Source organism: Pristis pectinata, chromosome 19 (genome assembly GCF_009764475.1).
Source record: "Pristis pectinata isolate sPriPec2 chromosome 19, sPriPec2.1.pri, whole genome shotgun sequence".
Classification (NCBI taxonomy): Eukaryota; Metazoa; Chordata; class Chondrichthyes; order Rhinopristiformes; family Pristidae; genus Pristis; species Pristis pectinata.
In genome coordinates this window covers 3,230,320-3,249,187 of record NC_067423.1, presented here as the reverse complement: position 1 = coordinate 3,249,187, position 18,868 = coordinate 3,230,320, and the positions used below count along the sequence as shown (strand labels likewise).

At 46.8% G+C, this 18,868-nt stretch overlaps 1 protein-coding gene across 2 annotated transcripts in view; it reads right to left on the bottom strand.

Moving 5' to 3' along the window:
• LOC127580485 (protein FAM107B-like) overlaps positions 1-18,868 on the bottom strand; it is a 90,002-nt gene that overhangs the window by 8,462 nt on the left and 62,672 nt on the right. For both annotated transcript variants that reach the window (XM_052034029.1, XM_052034030.1), the window contains exon 2: positions 7,022-7,205. In XM_052034029.1, coding sequence (XP_051889989.1) covers positions 7,022-7,152 — 131 coding nt within the window. In that variant the 5' untranslated portion in view covers positions 7,153-7,205. The remainder of the gene's footprint in view (positions 1-7,021; positions 7,206-18,868) is intronic.

The window sequence follows — 18,868 nt, the reverse complement described above, 5'->3', positions numbered from 1 at the left end:
TATTATTCTCACATGTACGGAGATACAGTGAAAAGCTTTTGTTTGCATGCCATCCAGACACAGCATTCTGTACACCAGGCAGTACAAAAGAAAACAGAATGCAGAATATGGTGTTACAGTTACAGAGAAAGTGCAGTGCAGGCAGACAAATAAAGTGCAAGGGCCATGACGAGGCAGATTGAGAGATCAAGAGTTCACCTTTAATCATACAAAAGGTCTGTTCAATAGTCTGATAACAAGAAGCTGTCCTTGAGCCTGGTGGTATGTGCTCTCAGGCTTTTGTATCTTCTGTCTGATGGGAGGGGGGAGAAGAGAGAATGACTGGGGTGGGAGGGGTCCTTGATTATGTTGGCTGCTTTACTGAGGCAGCGGGAAGTGTAGACAGAGTCAATGCAGGGGAGGCTGGTTTGCGTGATGGACTTGTCTGCATTCACAACTCTCTGCGTCTCTTCCAGTCTTGGGCAGAGCAGTTGCTGTACCAAGCTGTGATGCATCCGGATGGGATGCTTTCTATGTCTATGTTTTTCCATAGTCTATCTGACAGAGAGAATGGATCTCGGTTCGACATCACATCCAAAAGATCTCTGGCAATGTAGCACTCCCTCAGTACTGCACTGCATTGTCGGCATTGGGTGTTCTGTGGTGGTACCTAAACCCAGAACTTAGTGACTTAGAGCATGGGACCACCCACCAAGACAGAGCCAACTTGGCAAGGTCAAGCAATGATGGCCAGGAGGAACTGGCCAAGGATCGAGGCTTGGACCATAATTTGAACTCCCAGCTCAATATCCCATATTGAAGCACGCCATACACACCACACCCGTGTCAACAACTTCAATGGAAGACTCAGTACAAATATCCCTACCGTCTGCCTACTGAGGGAGTGCTGTACTGTTGGACGAGGAATTACATCGATGCCCTGTCTGGTCTTCCAGGTAGATGCCAAGGATTTCAGAGGACCAATTGAAGAGCAGGACAGTTACCCTGGGTGTCCTCTGTACTAACACAGACTATCAGGTCATTATCACATTGCTGCTTGTGGGATCTTGCTGTGTACAACTGGGCTAGCACGTGGATCACCACAGTGACTACATACTGAAAAAAACGTCCCGCCACTTGAAATGCACTGGGGTCACAGAAGGTGCAACAGAAACGAAAAACTCTTCTCTGGAACTTTTGAGGGTGATTATTTCCTGAAATAATTTGTTATAAATAGATTATTTCCAACTGCATCTTACCCACTGGGACTGTGCACACGGCAGCAAACAGACCAATGCAATAAATAAACCCGTTCTATGGTCTAACCCGCTGTTGCCACACTCACTCTGAATGTGACGCAGTGTCACTCATCTGTTCCACGATTTAGCAATGAGCAATGTGTTGGAACAAGCAGGAATGTGGTCAACTACACGGACTCTCTGCCCTTTCGCAGTCTTTGGAACCCCATGGATCAAGTCTCTAGTTCCTGAGTCGCAAAGGAAGAAGCTGAGCCATTTAAACTGCAAACACATTAACCTGTTACAAGGCAAAATCAGAACTCAAAACTCCAACCAAGATACACCTTGCTGTGCCTTGCAAGAACAGTGCTTTAAATAACAACAAAATTCAATCAAGTAAATGGAAACCAAGAGAAAATGTTAATTGTTTCTGTTTCCAATGACTTCCAGCATTTACAAAATTCAGTCAAGGGACTAAACCAAAAATTGCTGAAGATTTATCACAAATTCCTGCTCTATGTAACTACAACCCTCCAGAACTTGCAGCAATGTGAACTGCAAAGGTTTTGCTCAATATTTTGGGGGTCTCACTTTGGTTACAAGGGTCTAACAAGGCTGACTGGACATACAAGAGACCGCAGATGTTGGAATCTGGAGCGACACAAGAACGAAAACAAACTCAGCAGGTCAGGCAGCATCTGTGGGGGGGAAATGGACAGTTGACGTTTCAGGTCGAGACCCTTCATCTGGACTGGGAGATAGAATGGAGATAGTCGGTGTAAAGAGGCAGAGGGAAGGGGTGGGGCTAGAGCTGGCAGGTGATGGGTGGATCCAGGTCGGGGGGGGGGATAGGCAGATGGAGGAGGGGAGGGGAGGGTGGGGATAGCGACAGAGGCTGGGAGGTGAGAGGTGGGGGTGACACAGGGCTGCAGATGGTGGGATCTGACAGGAGGGGAAGGTGGGGCATGGAACCAAGTGAGGGTGGTGGGGAGGGCAGATGGGAACAGTGGGGGGGGAGGGGACCCAGTGGGAGGGGTGTGTGGGGGATGGGCAGAGGACGGGGTGGAGGAGGGCAAAGAGGCAGGATGATGGGGGCTGGGGTAGGTGTAGAAGGAAGAGAGAGAAAGGGATGGGGGTGGGGGTGGGGAGCAGTTTACCTGAAGGAGAATTCAATGTTCATGCTGTCGGGTTGCAGAGTGCCCGGGGGGAATGAGGTGCCGTTCCCCTAGTTTGTGTTTGGCCTCACCCTGGGAGCGAGGAGGCCGAGGACAAGGCCGACTTTAATACCATTCACCCCCCACATATTCAAACCAAGTACTTAGTAATCTGTCTGACAGTAGGCCGAAACCATTGGCACGACTTGTGTTGCAGGCATTGATACGTTGACACAAGTTAACTTTTCCAATGTTTTTCCTGCTCCTCTCTGCCGAGCAGGACCACACTCCATCTACCTGCAATAAAAGCAGAGAGTGCTGGAAACATTCAGCAGGTCAGGCAGCGTCTGTGGAGAGGGAAACAATCAACGTTTCAAGTCAATGACCTTTTATCAGAGACACAAGAGACTGCAGATGCTGGAATCTGGAGCAACACACAATCTGCTGGAGGAACTCAGCAGGTCGAGCAGCGTCTGTGAGAGGATTTAGAACATTGAACAGTACAGCACAGGAACAGGCCCTTTGGGCCACGATCTTGTGCTGAACTAATTAAACTAGTAATTAAACACCTGATCCCTTCTGCCTACACAATGCCCACATCCCTCCATTCCCTGCACATCCATGTGCCTATCTAAGAGCCCCTTAAACGCTTCTATCGTATCTGCCTCCACCCCCACCCCTGGCAGCACATTCCAGGCACCCACCACTCTCTGTGTAAAAAAAACTTGCCCCGCACATCTCCTTTGAACTTGCCCCCTCTCACCTTAAATGCATGCCCTCTGGTATTAGACATTTCAAACCTGGGAAAAAGATACCAACTGTCTACTCTATCTATGCCTCAATCTTATAAACTTCTATCAGGTCTCCCCTCAGCCTTCTCCACTCCAGAGAGAACAACCCAAGTTTGTCCAACCTCTCCTTATAGCTCATGACCTCTAATCCGGGCAGCATCCTGGTGAACCTCTTCTGCACCCTCTCTAAAGCCTCCACATCCTTCCTGTAATGGGGCAGCCAGAATTGAATGCAATACTCCAGATGTGACCTAACCAGAGTTTTATATAGCTGCAGTCAACTGTCGATGTTTTGGGTCGAAACCCTGCAGAGGACTCTTTATCCCTGAGCTTTTAGAGTTGGTTTGTTCTTCTGTTTTCAGTTCAGATTTACAGCATCTGCAGTATTTTGAGTTTCAGTGGCAAATGCTTGACCTGGATTCAATGAATCCCTTGCACCTCTGCAGTGATGTGCCCCAGTTCTAGACTCCACGACCAGGGGGAATAGTCCTCTCTGTCTGCCCTATCTATTCCTTTAAGTATCTTGAAGAGTTTGATCAAATCAACACTTAACCTTCTAAATTCCATTAATGCACTTTCCAACATTTTGTTTTTATTTCAGATTTCCGGCATCTGCTGTTTGAGCTTCAATCTCCTTCGAACAGATGGTGTTTGGAGACCAGCTTCATGGAACCACAGGCGAGGGACTCAGACACCTCAGGAGTAACGTCACATCTGCAGTGTCTCGCGAGGCGTTGACCTGTGGGGGAAACCCAGGTCCCATCGGCAGCAGGGGCAGGCGGTGAAGCTGCCGACGACTCCCCGCTCCCCGCAGAAGAGTGAGAGATGAGGAGGAGCCGTCGAAACAAGTCGGTGCTTGTAACCGGAACAACAGGCACCATTCCTGGCAGGGGGAACGCAGGTCAGCTGACTCTCCACCTGATGAGCTGAGCACCAACTGAACAGAGTGACAGGGAAACTGGAGCGGGAGGCAGGAGACAGCAGATGCTGGAATCTGGAGCAACGATCCTTCGCTGAGGACCCTCACCACCTGGGACATGCCCTCTTCTCGTTACTACCATCGAGGAGGAGGTACGGGAGACCCACACCCAATGATTCAGGAACAGCTTCTTCCCCTCTGCCAACAGGTGTCTGAACGGCCCATGAACACTACCTTGTTATTCCTTTGTCTTTTGCACTATTTTTGTAATTTACAGTAATTTTATGACTTTGCACTGTACTGCTGCCGCAAAACACATTTCACAACTTACAAGTCAGTCATAATAAATCTGATTCAAATTGCTGGATGAACTCAGCATCTATGGAGGGAAAGGCAGAGCCGACATTGAGTCAAGACCCTTCATCAGGACTGCTAAAACAGAGGCAGTAGGCCACTCGGCCCCTCAAGCCTGCCCCGTCATGCGAGATGATCGTGGCTGATCTGCACAGGCCTCATCTCCTCTTCTGTGCCAGATCCCCACAGCCCTCAATTCCCCAACAAGGCAGTTTCAACATCTTTCAAACCCCACACATCACCAGTGGAGCAGAGGTGACACAAAGCAGCGCAATCGATTGTGTGACATCATCACAGCTTTGTGTTTCAAAAGCCAAAATTTCAAATGCTCAAGAGTCCCAGAACATAGAACAGCATAGCACAGGAACAGGCCCTCCGGCCCACCATGTCTGTGCTGCCCATGATGCCAATTTCAACCAATCCCATCTGCCTGTGCATGGCCCACATCCCTCCACTCCCTGCCTGTTCATGTGTCTGTCTAAATGCCTCTTACTGCTTCCGCACCAACTCTGTGGTGGCTGATGAGGCCACATGGGAACTGCGGATGGGGCAGGAGGTGCCTGAGGGGGTGTGATAGTTTGTGGGGTGTTATAGAACATACAACATAGAAAGCACACACAGTATGGGCCCTTTGGCCCACCTACTTCACGATAAATCTAACCCTTCCCTCCTACACAGCCCATAACCCTCCATTTTACTTACTTCCATGTGCCTATCGAAGAGCCTTTTAAATGTTCCCATTGTATCAGCCTCTACCACCACCCCTGGCAGTGCATTCCAGGCACCCAACACTCTCTCATCTCCCCTAAACTTTCCTCCTCTGACTTTAAAAGGATGTCCTCTGGTATTGGCCATTGCCGCCCTAGGGAAAAGGTGCTGGCTGTCCACTCTGTCTCTGCCCCTCATAATCTTGCACACCTCTACCAAGTCACCTCTCATCCTCCTTCTCTCCAAAGAGAAAAGCCCGAGCTCACTCAACCTATCCTCATAAGACATGCTCTCCAATCCAGGCAGCATCCTGGTAAATCTCCTCTGCACCCTCTCTAAAGCTTCCACATCCTTCCTATAATGAGGCGACCAGAACTGAACACAATACTCCAAGTGTGGTCTAACCAGAGTTTTATAGAGCTGCAACATCACCTCGGGGCTCTTGAACTCAATACCCCGACTAATGAAGGCCAACACTCCATACAGCTTCTTAACAACCCTATCAACTTGTGCTCCACCTGCTGTTTACGCAGGGCTTTGTGACGTCTGTGGATCCTAACTGCTCCTCCCATTTGATCACTCGTGGGTTGGGGATTCCCCACGAGTCCAGGGGAAGTTGCATTTTTGGAAACATTTATGGGCTAGCTCAGTGGCACAGCTGGTTTTGTCACAGCTTCAGAGGCTCTGGTTCGATACTGACCACTGGTGCTGTCTCTGTGGAGTGTGCATATTCTCCCTGGTGGCCTTTGTGAGAGAGAGTTGATGGTATTGTAATCGGTTTCTTATTGTCACATGTACCGAGATACAGTGAAAAGCTTTTGGTTGCGTGCCGTCCAGACAGATCATTCCGTACACAAGTACAAGGCAGTAGGAAGACTGCACTACTGACAGTGTGGTACTCCCTCAACACTGCAGGGCACTCTCTCAGAACTGCTCCCTCTGGCAAGTTGGCACTCCCTCAGTACTGCATTAGAATGATTGCAGTTACAATAATAGCATTTAAGAGGCTGTTAGACACATGAATGTGCAGGGAATGGAGGAATATGGATCATGTGCAGGCAGAAGAGATTTAGTTTAATTTGGCATCCTTTTCGGCACAGACATTGTGGGCTGAAGGGCCTGTCCCTGTGCTGTACTGTTTGATGTTCTAATGGAAGTTTTGCTATGGTTGGTATACTGGGCGCTGGGATGCCCTCTGTGGGTACCTTTGGAGGGCTACCAAGGTATTGGTGGTTTATTATTGTCAAGTGCATCAAAATACAGTGAGAAACTCTGTCTGCGTGCCATCCAGGCAGATCATTCCATACTTAAGTACACTGAGGCAGTACAAAAGGAAACAGAATGCAGAATGTGGTGTTACAGTTACTGAGAAAGTGCAGTGCAGGCAGACAAATAGAGTGCAAGGGTCACAATGAGGTAGATCAAGAATTCATCTTTTAGCGTATGAGAGGTCCGTTCGAAGCCCGATAACAGAGGGATAGAAGCTGTCCTTGAGCCTGGTGGTACGTGTTCTCAAGCTTTTGTATCTCCTGCCTGATGGGAGGGGGGAGAAGGGAGAATGACCCAGGTGGGAGGGGTCTTTGATTATGTTGGCTGCTTTCCCAAGGCAGTGAGAAGTGTAGACAGAGTCAGTGGAGGGGAGGCTGGTTTGTGTGATGGACTGAGCTGTGTTCACAACTCACTGCAGTTTCTTGTGGTCTCGGGCAGAGCAGTTGCCACACCAAACTGTGATGCATGATGCTTTCTATGGTGCATCGATAAAGATCAGTAAGAGTCATTGGGGACAAGCCCAAATTTTCACAGCCTTCTCAGGAAGAAGAGGAGATGTAGAGGGGGAACTTCAACTTGGGCCTAATTTGGACAAAACTATTTACCCACCTTTTCTGGTTAATGATCAGTTCCCTGTGAAGGTCCTTATGAGTCTTTGATGACTTGACAGGATTGACCAGCTTCCTGGGTTTGATGAGTTCTGCACACTCTTCATCGTCGATATAATCTGGCTCAGCCATGGTCGTTTTCCCAAAGTCTGACGCACCGTGTTCCAATGCTGGGTTTCCACTCTCTGAGGAACGAAACCAGAAAACAAATCCGTTCAAATGCAAAGAATTTATCATTCATTTTGCTCTACTGGAAATGTTCTGTTCTACACCGTTCATGACATTAAGGGGATTTTATTTCCTCTGGCAGTTCAACTTCCATTAAATTCTTTCACTCAATGTTAACACGGCTGTCCAGCAGTGAATTTGGTCAAATTTGACGTGTCAGGAAACTCATCCCCAAGGCATTCCAAATGATTTCTGATTGGCTGTGTTGCACTGGAATATTCTGATAGAAGTTATGAGAGGCATAGACAGGGTAGACAGCCAGAATCCTTTTCCCAGGGTAGAGATGTCAAATACTAGAGGGCATAAGCTTTAAGGTGAGAGGGGGAAAGTTTAAAGGGGATGTGCAGGGCAAGTTTTTTTTAAAAAAAAGAGTGGTGGGTGCCTGGAACGGGCTGCCAGGGGTGGTGGTGGAGGCAGATACGATGGTGGCATTCAAGAGGCTTTTAGGTAGAGACATGGATGTGCAGGGAGTGGAGGGATGTGGATCACGTGCAGGCAGAAGGGATTTAGTTTAACTTAGCATCATGTTCAGCACAGACATTGTGGGCCGAAGGGCCTGTTCCTGTGCTGTACTGTTCTATGTTTCATGTCTGCCTCCAGGTGGAGTCCCTGCCAATGGCAAGATGCTGGAACGGGGTCCAATCACAATGAAATAAGTGTTCCCTCTGGTTTGAGTTGTTTAACCTACTTTCAAGCTGGTGATCGAGGGAAAGATGCAAACTCGGTTGGAAAAATGATTGATAAAACAGTAGAAGGGATTGTTATCTCGAACCCGTCACTCCCCACCGCCGTTTGTCTGTTGTGGAGGACAGGCAGGTATGCAAAATGTCCAGCTGTAAACCTCTCCACTCAGCAGACACTCCTCCCCGAGCTTGCTTTTTGAATTGTAGGGGCTGTCTTTCATCTGGCCACTGCCTCCTCTGACCAAGCGATTGTAATTCCAATGGAACTGGATGGCACTAACATGGACGAAGGATTGTCCAAAGCATCTTACTTGACTAGCACCCACTGCATTACTCTACACAGTCACCTCCCCAGCACCTGCACATTGTGACTGCAGTGTGTACCATCCACAAAGTGTGCTGCAGTAACTCGACAAGATCACTTGGAACACATCTCACAAGTTTCTCCTGTACAAAAAAGGTTTCTTTTCCTGGTGACAAGTGGGAGGGTGGATTTTATTGTGGTTGAATGCCACCAAAAGAATCCCACACAAAAATCAAGTTTGGGGTTGAGGATGACGGACGATGACGGAAAACACCTGAGGGGGATTTTCAGCAAGCACGTCCTTTGCAACACAAACTTCCCCGTGTTGATTTCAAAGCATCCCTGATACTTTTCCCCAGTCTCTGAACCTTCAGTGCTTGGTCAATGCTAGTGGTCTGTTATAAAGGATAGTGAAACCAAAGAACTAGATGTTCCCTGAGTCACTGAGTGCTTTCAGCATTTTTTTTTCATTTCAGATTTCCAGCATGCATGTTTCATCGCCAGGCTCGGGGGGTGGGGGGTGGTCTGATGATACTTGCCCCAGTCTCAAACAATTCTTGCACCTCTACAAATGGGGGAAATGGCCTGAAGATCTATTGAACTTCAGTGAAGCATGCTGCCCCACTCGCAGGGGAGCGCAGGCTGTGACAGGTCAGGAGCGCAGCAGAATCTGCTCCAGAGTCGCACAGCACAGAAACAGGCCCCTGCTGACCTTTCTCCTGTTTACACCAGTGGGACAGTATCCTCAGCTAACATAGTATCTTTATAAAATAACACATGCTTATAAATAACATCATGCATTCATAATAAAATACAATTGCACACAACAGAAATAATATAAAAAGGCAGAGGCGGCTACAATTACAATGTTTAAATGACATTTGGACAGGTCCACGGATAGGGAAGGTTTGGAGGGATATGGGCCAAATGGGACTAGCTCAGGTCAGCACCTTGGTCAGTATGGATGAGTTGGGCTGAAGGGCCTGTTTCTGTGCTGTATAACAGGGACACAAGAGACTGTAGATGCTGGAATCTGGAGCAACACACACAAAATGCTGGAGGTCAGGCAGTGAGAGGGAAATGAACAGTTGACGTTTCAGGTCGAGACCCTTCATCAGGACTGGAAAGGAAGAGGGCAGAAGGCAGAATAAAAGGGTGGGGGGAGGGGGAGGAGCATGAGCTGGCAGGTGACAGGTGAGTCCAGGTGGTGGGGGGGGGGGGGGGGGGGGGGGGAAGGTAGGAGGGTGGGGGAGGGGGGGGTGAAAGGGAGTGATGTGGGAAGCCGGGACGTGATGGGTGGAAGAGGCAAAGGGCTGAAGATGGAATCTGATAGGAGAGGACAGTGGACCATGGAATAAAGGGAGGGAGGTGGGCAGGTTGTGAGGTCAGGGGATACAGCATGGAAACAGGCCCTTCGGCCCAACTGGTCCATGCCGACCAAGATTCCCATCTACGTTAGTCCCACTTGCCCACGCTTGGCCCACATCCCTCTAAACCTTTCCTATGCATATACCTGTCCAAGTACCTTTTAAATACTGTTATTGTACCTGCCTCAACCACTTCCTCTGGCAGCTCGTTCCACAGTGACCACCCTCTGCGTGAAGAAGTTGCCCCTCGGGTTCCTATTAAATCTCTCCAATTTCACCCTAAACCTGTGCCCTCTAGTTCTTGATTCCCCAACCCTGGGAAACAGACTGTGCTTATTCACTCTATCTATGCCCCTCATAATTTATACACCTCTATAAGATCACCTCCAATGAAAAATGTCCCAACCTGCTCAACCTCTCTCCATAACTCAATCCCTTGGGTCCCGGCAATATCCTCATTAACCTCCTCTGCACACTTTCCAGCTTAATGGCATCTTTCCTATAGCAGGGCGACCAAAACTGAACACAATACTTCAAGTGCGGCTTCACCAACGTCTTGTACAACTGCAGCATAACATCCCAACTTCTATACTCAATGCTCTGACCGATGAAGGCCAGTGTGCCAAAAGCCATCTTCGCCACCCTGTCTACTTGCAACGCCACGTCCAGGGAACCATGTACTCATACTCCTAGATCCCTCTGTTCGACAACATCTTTCATCTTCACACAGTGCTGTTTAGATGTCCCACTATGTGTAGCATTTGGTAAATGATCATCCTTTCCCTTCACTTGCTGGCATTCTCTTCAACCTCTGCTAAACAAACGCTATCCACACCTCCCTGCGAGGTAAACCCCCATCACTAAAGTCATTCCTTTACTACGATTAAGCAGAATTTATTTATTGACCACCTCACTCAGTAACATCAGATCTCATCTTGAATGCTCAGCGATCCAATGTTCTATTATACATCAATGGGAGTGAGAAATGCACAGAGCTGTTAGATCAGTTTGGTGTACAACTCTGCTGTATACGATTTTCCCATTGCCAATTTTAGAGTCAGAATCTTACAGCATGAAAACAGGTCCTTCGGCCCAATTTGTCCATGCCAACTGTGTTGCCCAGCGAGCTAGTCCCATCTGCCTGCATTTGGCCCATAGCCCTCTAAACCTCTCCTATCCATGGACTTATCTAGATGACTTTTAAATGTCGCTAATGTGCCCGCCTCAACCACTATTTCTGGCAGCTCATTCCAAATACGCACCACCCTTTGTATGAAGCTGCCCCGATGTCCCTTTTAAATCTCTCGCCTCTGATCTTAAACCCATGCCCTCTTGTTTTTAGCTAAATGTTGTTGAATCTCCACTCTGCATTACAAACTTTCACAGACTGAAAAAAAGGAAAGCTGAAGTGAATAAAACAGTCAGCCTGGAACACAATTGCCCCTCTCTGCCAGATTGGTATTACCTGGTCGTTCTCTGCTGCCGATTCCCCACCACAGGCAGTGAGCCCATTGATTTTTGGCAATCAACCCATGAAATCTATTAAACCCATGAAATCTGGATAAGTGGTACAACACTCAGACTGAAGTTGGAAGTGCATACCGACCCTGTGGCTACTGGTGTGGAAACGCCCACTGGAGCTGATCATCTTCAGATCAGATACTGACCAAGTGAATATTTAGGGAGGTTTATAAATCCAGACTGGATGAAGTTGGCAACATATAAACTGAAAATTCAGCAGTCTGGTTGCCACATAGCATTTACCACTTCCCCTTACTCTGCCTGACCAAAACCACATGCACATATTTAATGCATTTAGTAAATATTGAAAACTGCCAAGGATTTTGTGGGTCTGCTCTGCTGGCACTTTGAAGAGTGTATTTTGAAACTTTTTAGGATTTTTTCTGACTAACTTTTTTCCTCCTCTGTATGTGGAAATTTTTTTCACCCCGTGAAGGCTGGTTACTGTCATCAAACCAGTTGTGCTGGTGTCTCTGTTGACATGTTAAATCGAGGCAGCATCTCCTCTTTCTCAGGTTAGATTTAAAGATAGTTTTTAAGTGGAGCGTTGGGGTGTGGGGAGGAAGGTGGTTTCTCCCCCAATGTCCTGGGCATATGATCTCCCAACCGTAACTACAGACAGATGACCTATTCATGACCACACTGCTGTTTGTGGGATCTTACTGTGCAGAAATAACCTGCCATGTTCCCTCCGTTATGACGACGGCTACATTTTAAAGACACAGAGGGCGGTGCGTATATGGAATGAGCCGCCAGAAAAAAGTGGTTGAGGCAGGTATAAATAACATTTAAAAGATACTTGTACATGGATAGGAAAGGTTTAGAGGGATATGGGCCAAATCTTTAGCAGGACGCTGCCTGGATTGGAGAGCAGGTCTTATGAGGATAGGTTGAGCGAGCTCGGACTTTTCTCTTTGGAGAGGAGGAGGATGAGCGGTGACTTGATAGAGGTGTACAAGAGGCATAGATCGAATGGACAGTCAGAGACTTTTTCCCAGAGCAACAATGGCTAACAGGAGGGGGCATAATTTTAAGGTGATTGGAGGAAGGTTTAAGGGGGATATCAGGGGTAAGTTTTTTTTTTACACAGAGAGTGGTGGGTGCGTGGAACGCACTGCCGGCAGAGGTTGTGGGGGCAGATACATCAGGGACATTTAAGAGACTCTTAGATAGACACATGAACGATAGAGAAATGGAGGGGCTATGTGGGAGGGAAGGGTTAGATAGATCTTAGAGCAGGATAAAATGTCAGCACAACATTGTGGGCCGAAGGTCCTGTACTGTGCTGTAATGTTCTATGTTCTATGCTCTTTCTTTCACAATATTTTTATTGAATCCATGAAAAAAGGATACAAAGGACATGCATCAAGAAAGAGAATAAAAATACTACTGAATACATTGTATTAAATCGTACTTAGATTACAATACTCTAAATTAATAATCACATATAGTAGTTAGTTAATAAAGGAAGAAAAAATTAAAATATTTTATTATAAAAAAATCTACTCCCACTACCAAAACCCGAAGCTGTTAGATGGAAAAAACAACAAGGAAAAACCTTAGAAAACGTAACCGTGTCAGCCAATATCTGCGTTTTAGTCCCCAAATCAGAGACTTTGAAAATAATTCAGAAAAGGTCCCCACAGGGTTTGAAAGTCTCGGTTAGGTTCAAAAACTGAACAGCAAATCTTCTCTAGATTCAGGTATGACATAACATGCCTTAACCATTGAACATGAGTAGGCAGAGTAACTTCCTTCCATTTAAGCAATACTGCCCTCCTGGCTATAAGAGAAATAAAAGCCAGAATGTGTAAATCAGAAGCCTTCAAAGTTATATCTTTTTCTCCAACAATCCCAAATAGTGCAGTCAGAGGGTTAAGTTGAAAATTTATTTTGAAAAGTACAGAAAAAGTATGAAAGACCTCTGTCCAATATTTTTTAAGACTCTGAAATGTCCAAAACATGTGAATTAAGGAAGCCTCTCTGTTATTACATTTGTCACAGTAAGGAGATACACCGGAATAAAAACGGGATAGTTTATCTTTAGACAAGTGAGCTCTATGGATCACTTTAAATTGAAGGAGAGAATGACGGGCACATAATGACGAAGTATCAACCAACTTGAAAATTTCATTCCAAGTTTCCTCAGAAATTGACATCTGCAAATCTTGTTCCCAAGCATTTTTAATTTTATCTAGTGGCACCTTACTCATTCCTAGTAATCTGTCATAAATATTAGACATTGAGCCATCCTGAAAAGGTTCCAAATTAAAAATTACATCTAATAAATTCTTATCAGGACTCAAAGGAAAAGAATGTAATTGAGATCGAAGAAAATCTCTAATTTGTAAATATCTAAAAAAATGAGTTTTTGGTAAATTATACTTGGTAGACAATTGTTCAAACAAAGAAAGGTTTCCTCCAACAAACAGATCTTGAAAACAAGTAATACCTAATTTGTCCCACTCTTTAAAAACTACATCAGTCATAGAAGGTTTAAAAAAGTAATTAAAGAAAATGGGACTGGACAAAGATGTTCTATGCTCTAAATGGGACTAACTTAGATGGGTTTCTCGGTCGGTATGGACCAGTTGGGCTGAAGGGCCTGTTTCTGTGCTGTACGACTATGACAAATTCCTCAGCTGGAAAGCAGCATGAAGTCAGGGACGTGAAAGGTGTTGCAGAAACTTAAGTTCTTCCTTGCTAACTAGCAGATGAATATTATAAGAATTGAGAAGTTCAGAATGGGGAAGGAAGGACAGAGAGTACTGGTGGGGGTCCTTTCCCTCCAAAGTCCCCTGCCGCTTGCAGTGTTCACAGACTGACAGCACAGCTACGTTCGAGCAGTGATTGAGCCCCAGTGCAAAGTGTGCACTGAGAGACAGAGACAGAGAGACTGGTGAGGAGCCAACCACTCGCCACTGTTGTTTTGTAGAGGGGCTGTGCTCCCTGAGCCCACATCTCCTCAGTACATCAACACTGGTGTCTGCAACAGGATTATTCTTTCAGACAGCTGCTGTATTAGAGAACTACACCACGTAACAAACATTTTTAAAGGGCATTTAAGGACAAGCTTTTTTCCACCCAGAAGGGCTTGGTGGAGACAGGTATTCCCAAAATATTATTTAGACAAACATTTGAAACTCCTCGGTAGAGAAGGCAACTGGCTGACTGCTGGGAAATGGGATTAGTGTTGGTTGATACACCACAGATCCAGCCCTCAGAAGACAGCAAATCCCCTGGTTCATCCAGAGCTTCTGGTATGGGAAGACTCGGTACGTTCGAGGTGTTTCGAGTGCTTGTCGAAATAATATTTTGAGAATACCTGCCTGCACTCTGTACTACCTCAATGCACTGCGTAATGAATTGACCCGTACGATCGGTATGCAAGACAAGTTTTTCCACTGTACCTCGGTACAAGTGACAATAATATCAGCCCTCCTGGGTGGAAGTTCGTTCATCCTTAAGTGCCCTCAAAACGTTTGTTGGTAAATTGGTTTATTATTGTCACTTGTACCGAGGTACAATGAAAAACTTGTCTTGCATGCGATCCATATAGATCACTTCATCACATCAGTGCACAAGGTAGTACAAGGGAAAAGCAATAGCAGAATAAAGTGTTACAGTTACAGAGAAAGTGCAGTGCAGGCAGACAATAAGGTGCAAGGCCATAACAAGGTACATTGTGAGGTCAAGAGTCCATCTCATCAATAGTCTGGCATGGACACAATGGGCCGAAAGGCCTGTTTTCTTGCTATACATCTCTAAAACTGCCATGTGGAGAGCCTCAGCCTCAGTTTGGTGGACACCCCATAGCGGCAGTGAACACACAAGAGGCCGACCTTGCCTGGCCATTATCTGTGTGATCTTGCTTTGCTCCAGCAGCTGGGAAGACTAGTCCTTGTGCGGCAGTACAGAGCAACTGGCGGAGGAGAGAGGGAAATCAGGGTGTGTGCAAGAGGCCAGAAACGTGGGGATACGGACACCTTGGAACATTCTGCTCCAATCGACAGGAAAAAGGAGCAAAAGTTGCCGGGAAAAGCTGCACACAAGGCGGGGTGTGGTGGCTCACCAGGGTGGGAGATGGTGGACGGCAACACCAAATCGCGCCATCGTCCATGGTCAAAGACAGGCACTAATGTGGGTGGTTGAATCAGAGGGTGGGGACCGCTCTGTCTTACTGAAATGCCGAGGAACAAATATTTTGATAAACCTTGTGTGTAAACTCATCCATCTTTAATCGATTTCAATGCTCAGTCAACAACTGTTCAGTCAGATCAGAGGGACAGGGACGGGTCAAGCCGAGTCTATTGTCATGTGCACAAGTACGGTGAGGTACAGGTACAATGAAAAACTTGCTTGCAGCAGCATCACGGGCACGTAGTGACAGACAACACACAGAACATAAATTATACAAGACAGTGAAGAGAAAAAAAGACCAAGACATTAGTGCAAAGAAAACCACGTCCATAGTAGTGCAAGAGGTGGTCCATAGCGTCCCGTTGCTGAGGTAGGGTTAGGGTTGTGCAGGTCAGTTCAAGAACTTGGGACGGACTGCTCACAGTACATCAGCGGAATAACAAGTCTTCCAGTCAGCACAGCATCACACCTTGAGTCTAGAGAAATACTTTAGCTCAGTTAGACATCCCAGGCAAATTGTCAGACTAGGAGACAATGGAGGAGATGCTTCCAAGCCCTGTTTAAGGAGGGTCATAGCGGAGAAGAGAAATGGGCTGAGAAGTTTGGGGAGGGAACTTGGGGCCCAGGCAGCTGAAGGTACAATCACCAATGGGAGAGCAATTAAATGCAGGGTCGTGGGAGAAGGTGGATTTAGAGGAGACCTGGGAACCTGGATTAGAACTTAAATGAAATACAAAAGGAGAAAAATGAAGGCAGTTGATTTAAATATGTGCTTGAGCCACCCAACGCATCACTTGCTCTCTCATACATCCAACTGCAATGGGTGTTTCCCGTTTTGTGCACGATCAAACCCTCCAGGGAGGTAGGAGATTAAAAGAAAAATCAGAAGGAAAAATATTATTTGACAAGGAAGTGTTTCAGTGGAAAAGTGCTCTGCGGTGCATTCTCTGTTCACATGGGACTATCGCTGGTCAGATCTCAGGGCTCATTGTACTTTCCTCCCTAACTGTTAAACGCCCAACTGTTATCTAAGGCAACCGAGAACGAGTCTGGTTTCTCCTATCGGGAAGAGGAAGAACACGTCCCCATCTTTCCGGCAAAGTGACTTTTCCCAGAACCATTTCCCATCCAAAATGAAAATCTAATCTGGCCAAGCCTGTAAATTGTAAACCACCTCCCAAACACAATCCCACAATTTCTCCCTCCCTGGGGTGACTTTTACAACATTGGCAAAACAAACTCATTAAGAGCAGAAAAATTAAAAGATCACTACCAAATTTCACAAAGTGTACAACATTAATTGGAAGTAATTAACTATTAGACTAACATTAATTAATCAGGAGTACCTGGTTTTGATCCAGGCAGTCCGATTGGAGCGGGATTTTTGAATGCAAACAGGAGTAGGTTATTTGACCCTCACTTCTCCTCTGCCAGTCAATAAGATTACGTCTGATAACTTGTCCCAGGGCCATTCTCCAACAACTAACTCTATACCCCAACTATCCAAAAATCTATTAAATTGAATATACCAGTGACTGAGTCTCCATAGTGCTCTTGGGGAGAGAATTCCCCAGATTCACCATGCTCTGGGTGAAGAAATTTCCCAGCAGCAATTTACAGGGGCCAATTAACCCACCAACCCACATGACTTTGGGATGTGGGAGGTAACTGCAGCACCCGGGGGAAACCCATGTGGTCACAGGGAGAACCTGCAATTCTGGGGGATGGAAAGGAAGACTTTTCTGCTCAAGTATTTGGAGTGGACCGGAGGCTGTGGTGGACGATGTACAACGTCTGGGCGACTGGCTGGGTTGGATGATCAGGAAGTGAACAGTGAAACCACTGTGCCGCTTCTCAGAGCTCCCAACAGCTTTGTATCTGTTACACTGAGAAAACAGTGGTGTTCAGTGACACTGACTGCCCCTCCTGATTCATTAACTCCCAGGTTCTGCACAAAGTGGTTTTGACAGCACTTGGTGACAAAACATTTAGCCCAGATGCTGTTAAACCTGGTGCAAGAACAGCCCGAGGTCACACTGGGCTTTCAGTGGCCACTGTCTGTTCTGGACATGCCGTGTGGTGCCGAGGAAGCGGAAAATGAGCATCGGCGTTTTTGCAAATCGGGTGCTGGCTTTGGAAAGATGCAAATCTGCTCCGTGCCGGTGGCATTCCTGGTCTGGAAGTGTGCAGAGAGGGCGGACAGGCACTGCGAGCAGTTCAGTCACTTATTTCTTTTATTTATTCATTCACAAGTTGTGGACGTCACTGGCTTTTATTGTCCCTGGGCTCAGGAGACAGTTCAGAGTCAACCACATGCATGGTAGTGTAGCGGTTAGCGTAACGCTCTACAGCGCCAGCGACCCGGGTTCAATTCCAGCCACTGTCTGTAAGGAGTTTGTACATTCTCCCCGTGTCTGCATCGGTTTCCTCTGGGTGTTCCGGTTTCCTCCCACATTCCAAAGACGTACGGGTTAGGAAGTTGTGGGCATGCTATGTTGGCGCCGGAAGCGTGGCGACACTTGCGGGCTGCCCCCAGAACACTCTACGCAAAAGATGCATTTCACTGTGTGTTTTGATGTACATGTGACTAATAAAGATATCTTAAATCTTTTAGATCTAGAATCGTATACAAGCCAGACAGGTAAGGGATCGAGCCAGAGAGATGCAGCACAGAATCAGGCCCTTCGGCCCACCTAGTCTGTGCTGACCATCAGCCACCCTTTCACACTAATCCTACATTAATCCCAATTTTATTCTCTCCACATCCCCAACAACTCCCCCCAGATTCTACCCCTCACCCACACACTGGGGGCAACCTGCAGCAGCCAACCAACCTTCCAACCCGCACGATTTTGGGATGGGAGGAAACCAGAGCGCCTGGGGGAAACCCACACGGTCACAGGGAGAATATGCAAACCACACGCAGACAGCGCCAGAGGTCAGGATTGAATCCAAGTCTCTGGCGACTTTACTAACTGTGCGCCACTGATTTCCTCTCCCAAAGGACAATCCAGTAGATTCGTGGCTCCTATTACTGAGACTGTTTTTGTTTAAATTGCAGGTTATTAAATTCACCAAATTCAAATTTGATAGTGACCGCAGTGGGAATTGAACCCACAACTCTGTGTCACAAGCTCAGTGGTCTGAATATAATCCAGCTAAATAACCCAAAGACCATTTGAAATGGAAGCGGGAGCTGTCCGTATCTCCTCTCACACCTGCTCCACCATTCAGTGAGCTCAGAGATGGGCAAAACCATACTGGTAACCGTGCCCCAGGTCTCTACAAACTTCTTATCCACAACCAACCTGTTTCACTCTCACAACTCACCAGTTCCAGGGAAGGGCCAGCTATCTGCTGGGACACTAACTCACTGAGCAACTGGTGCAAAATTATCTGACCTGGGAACACGTCAATAATGTGTGGCACCACTTCAATGGAATAGATCCACAAAGGCAAAACGCAGCAGTCAACTTGCAGACAGGATGCTCCCTCAGATGGCAATGTTATAATGAACAGATTATGTTTTACTGATTCATGTAAACAGTGGGGAGGGGAGGGCAATGGTGTGATCAGGATATCTGGATTCTGCAGCAGGATGTAGC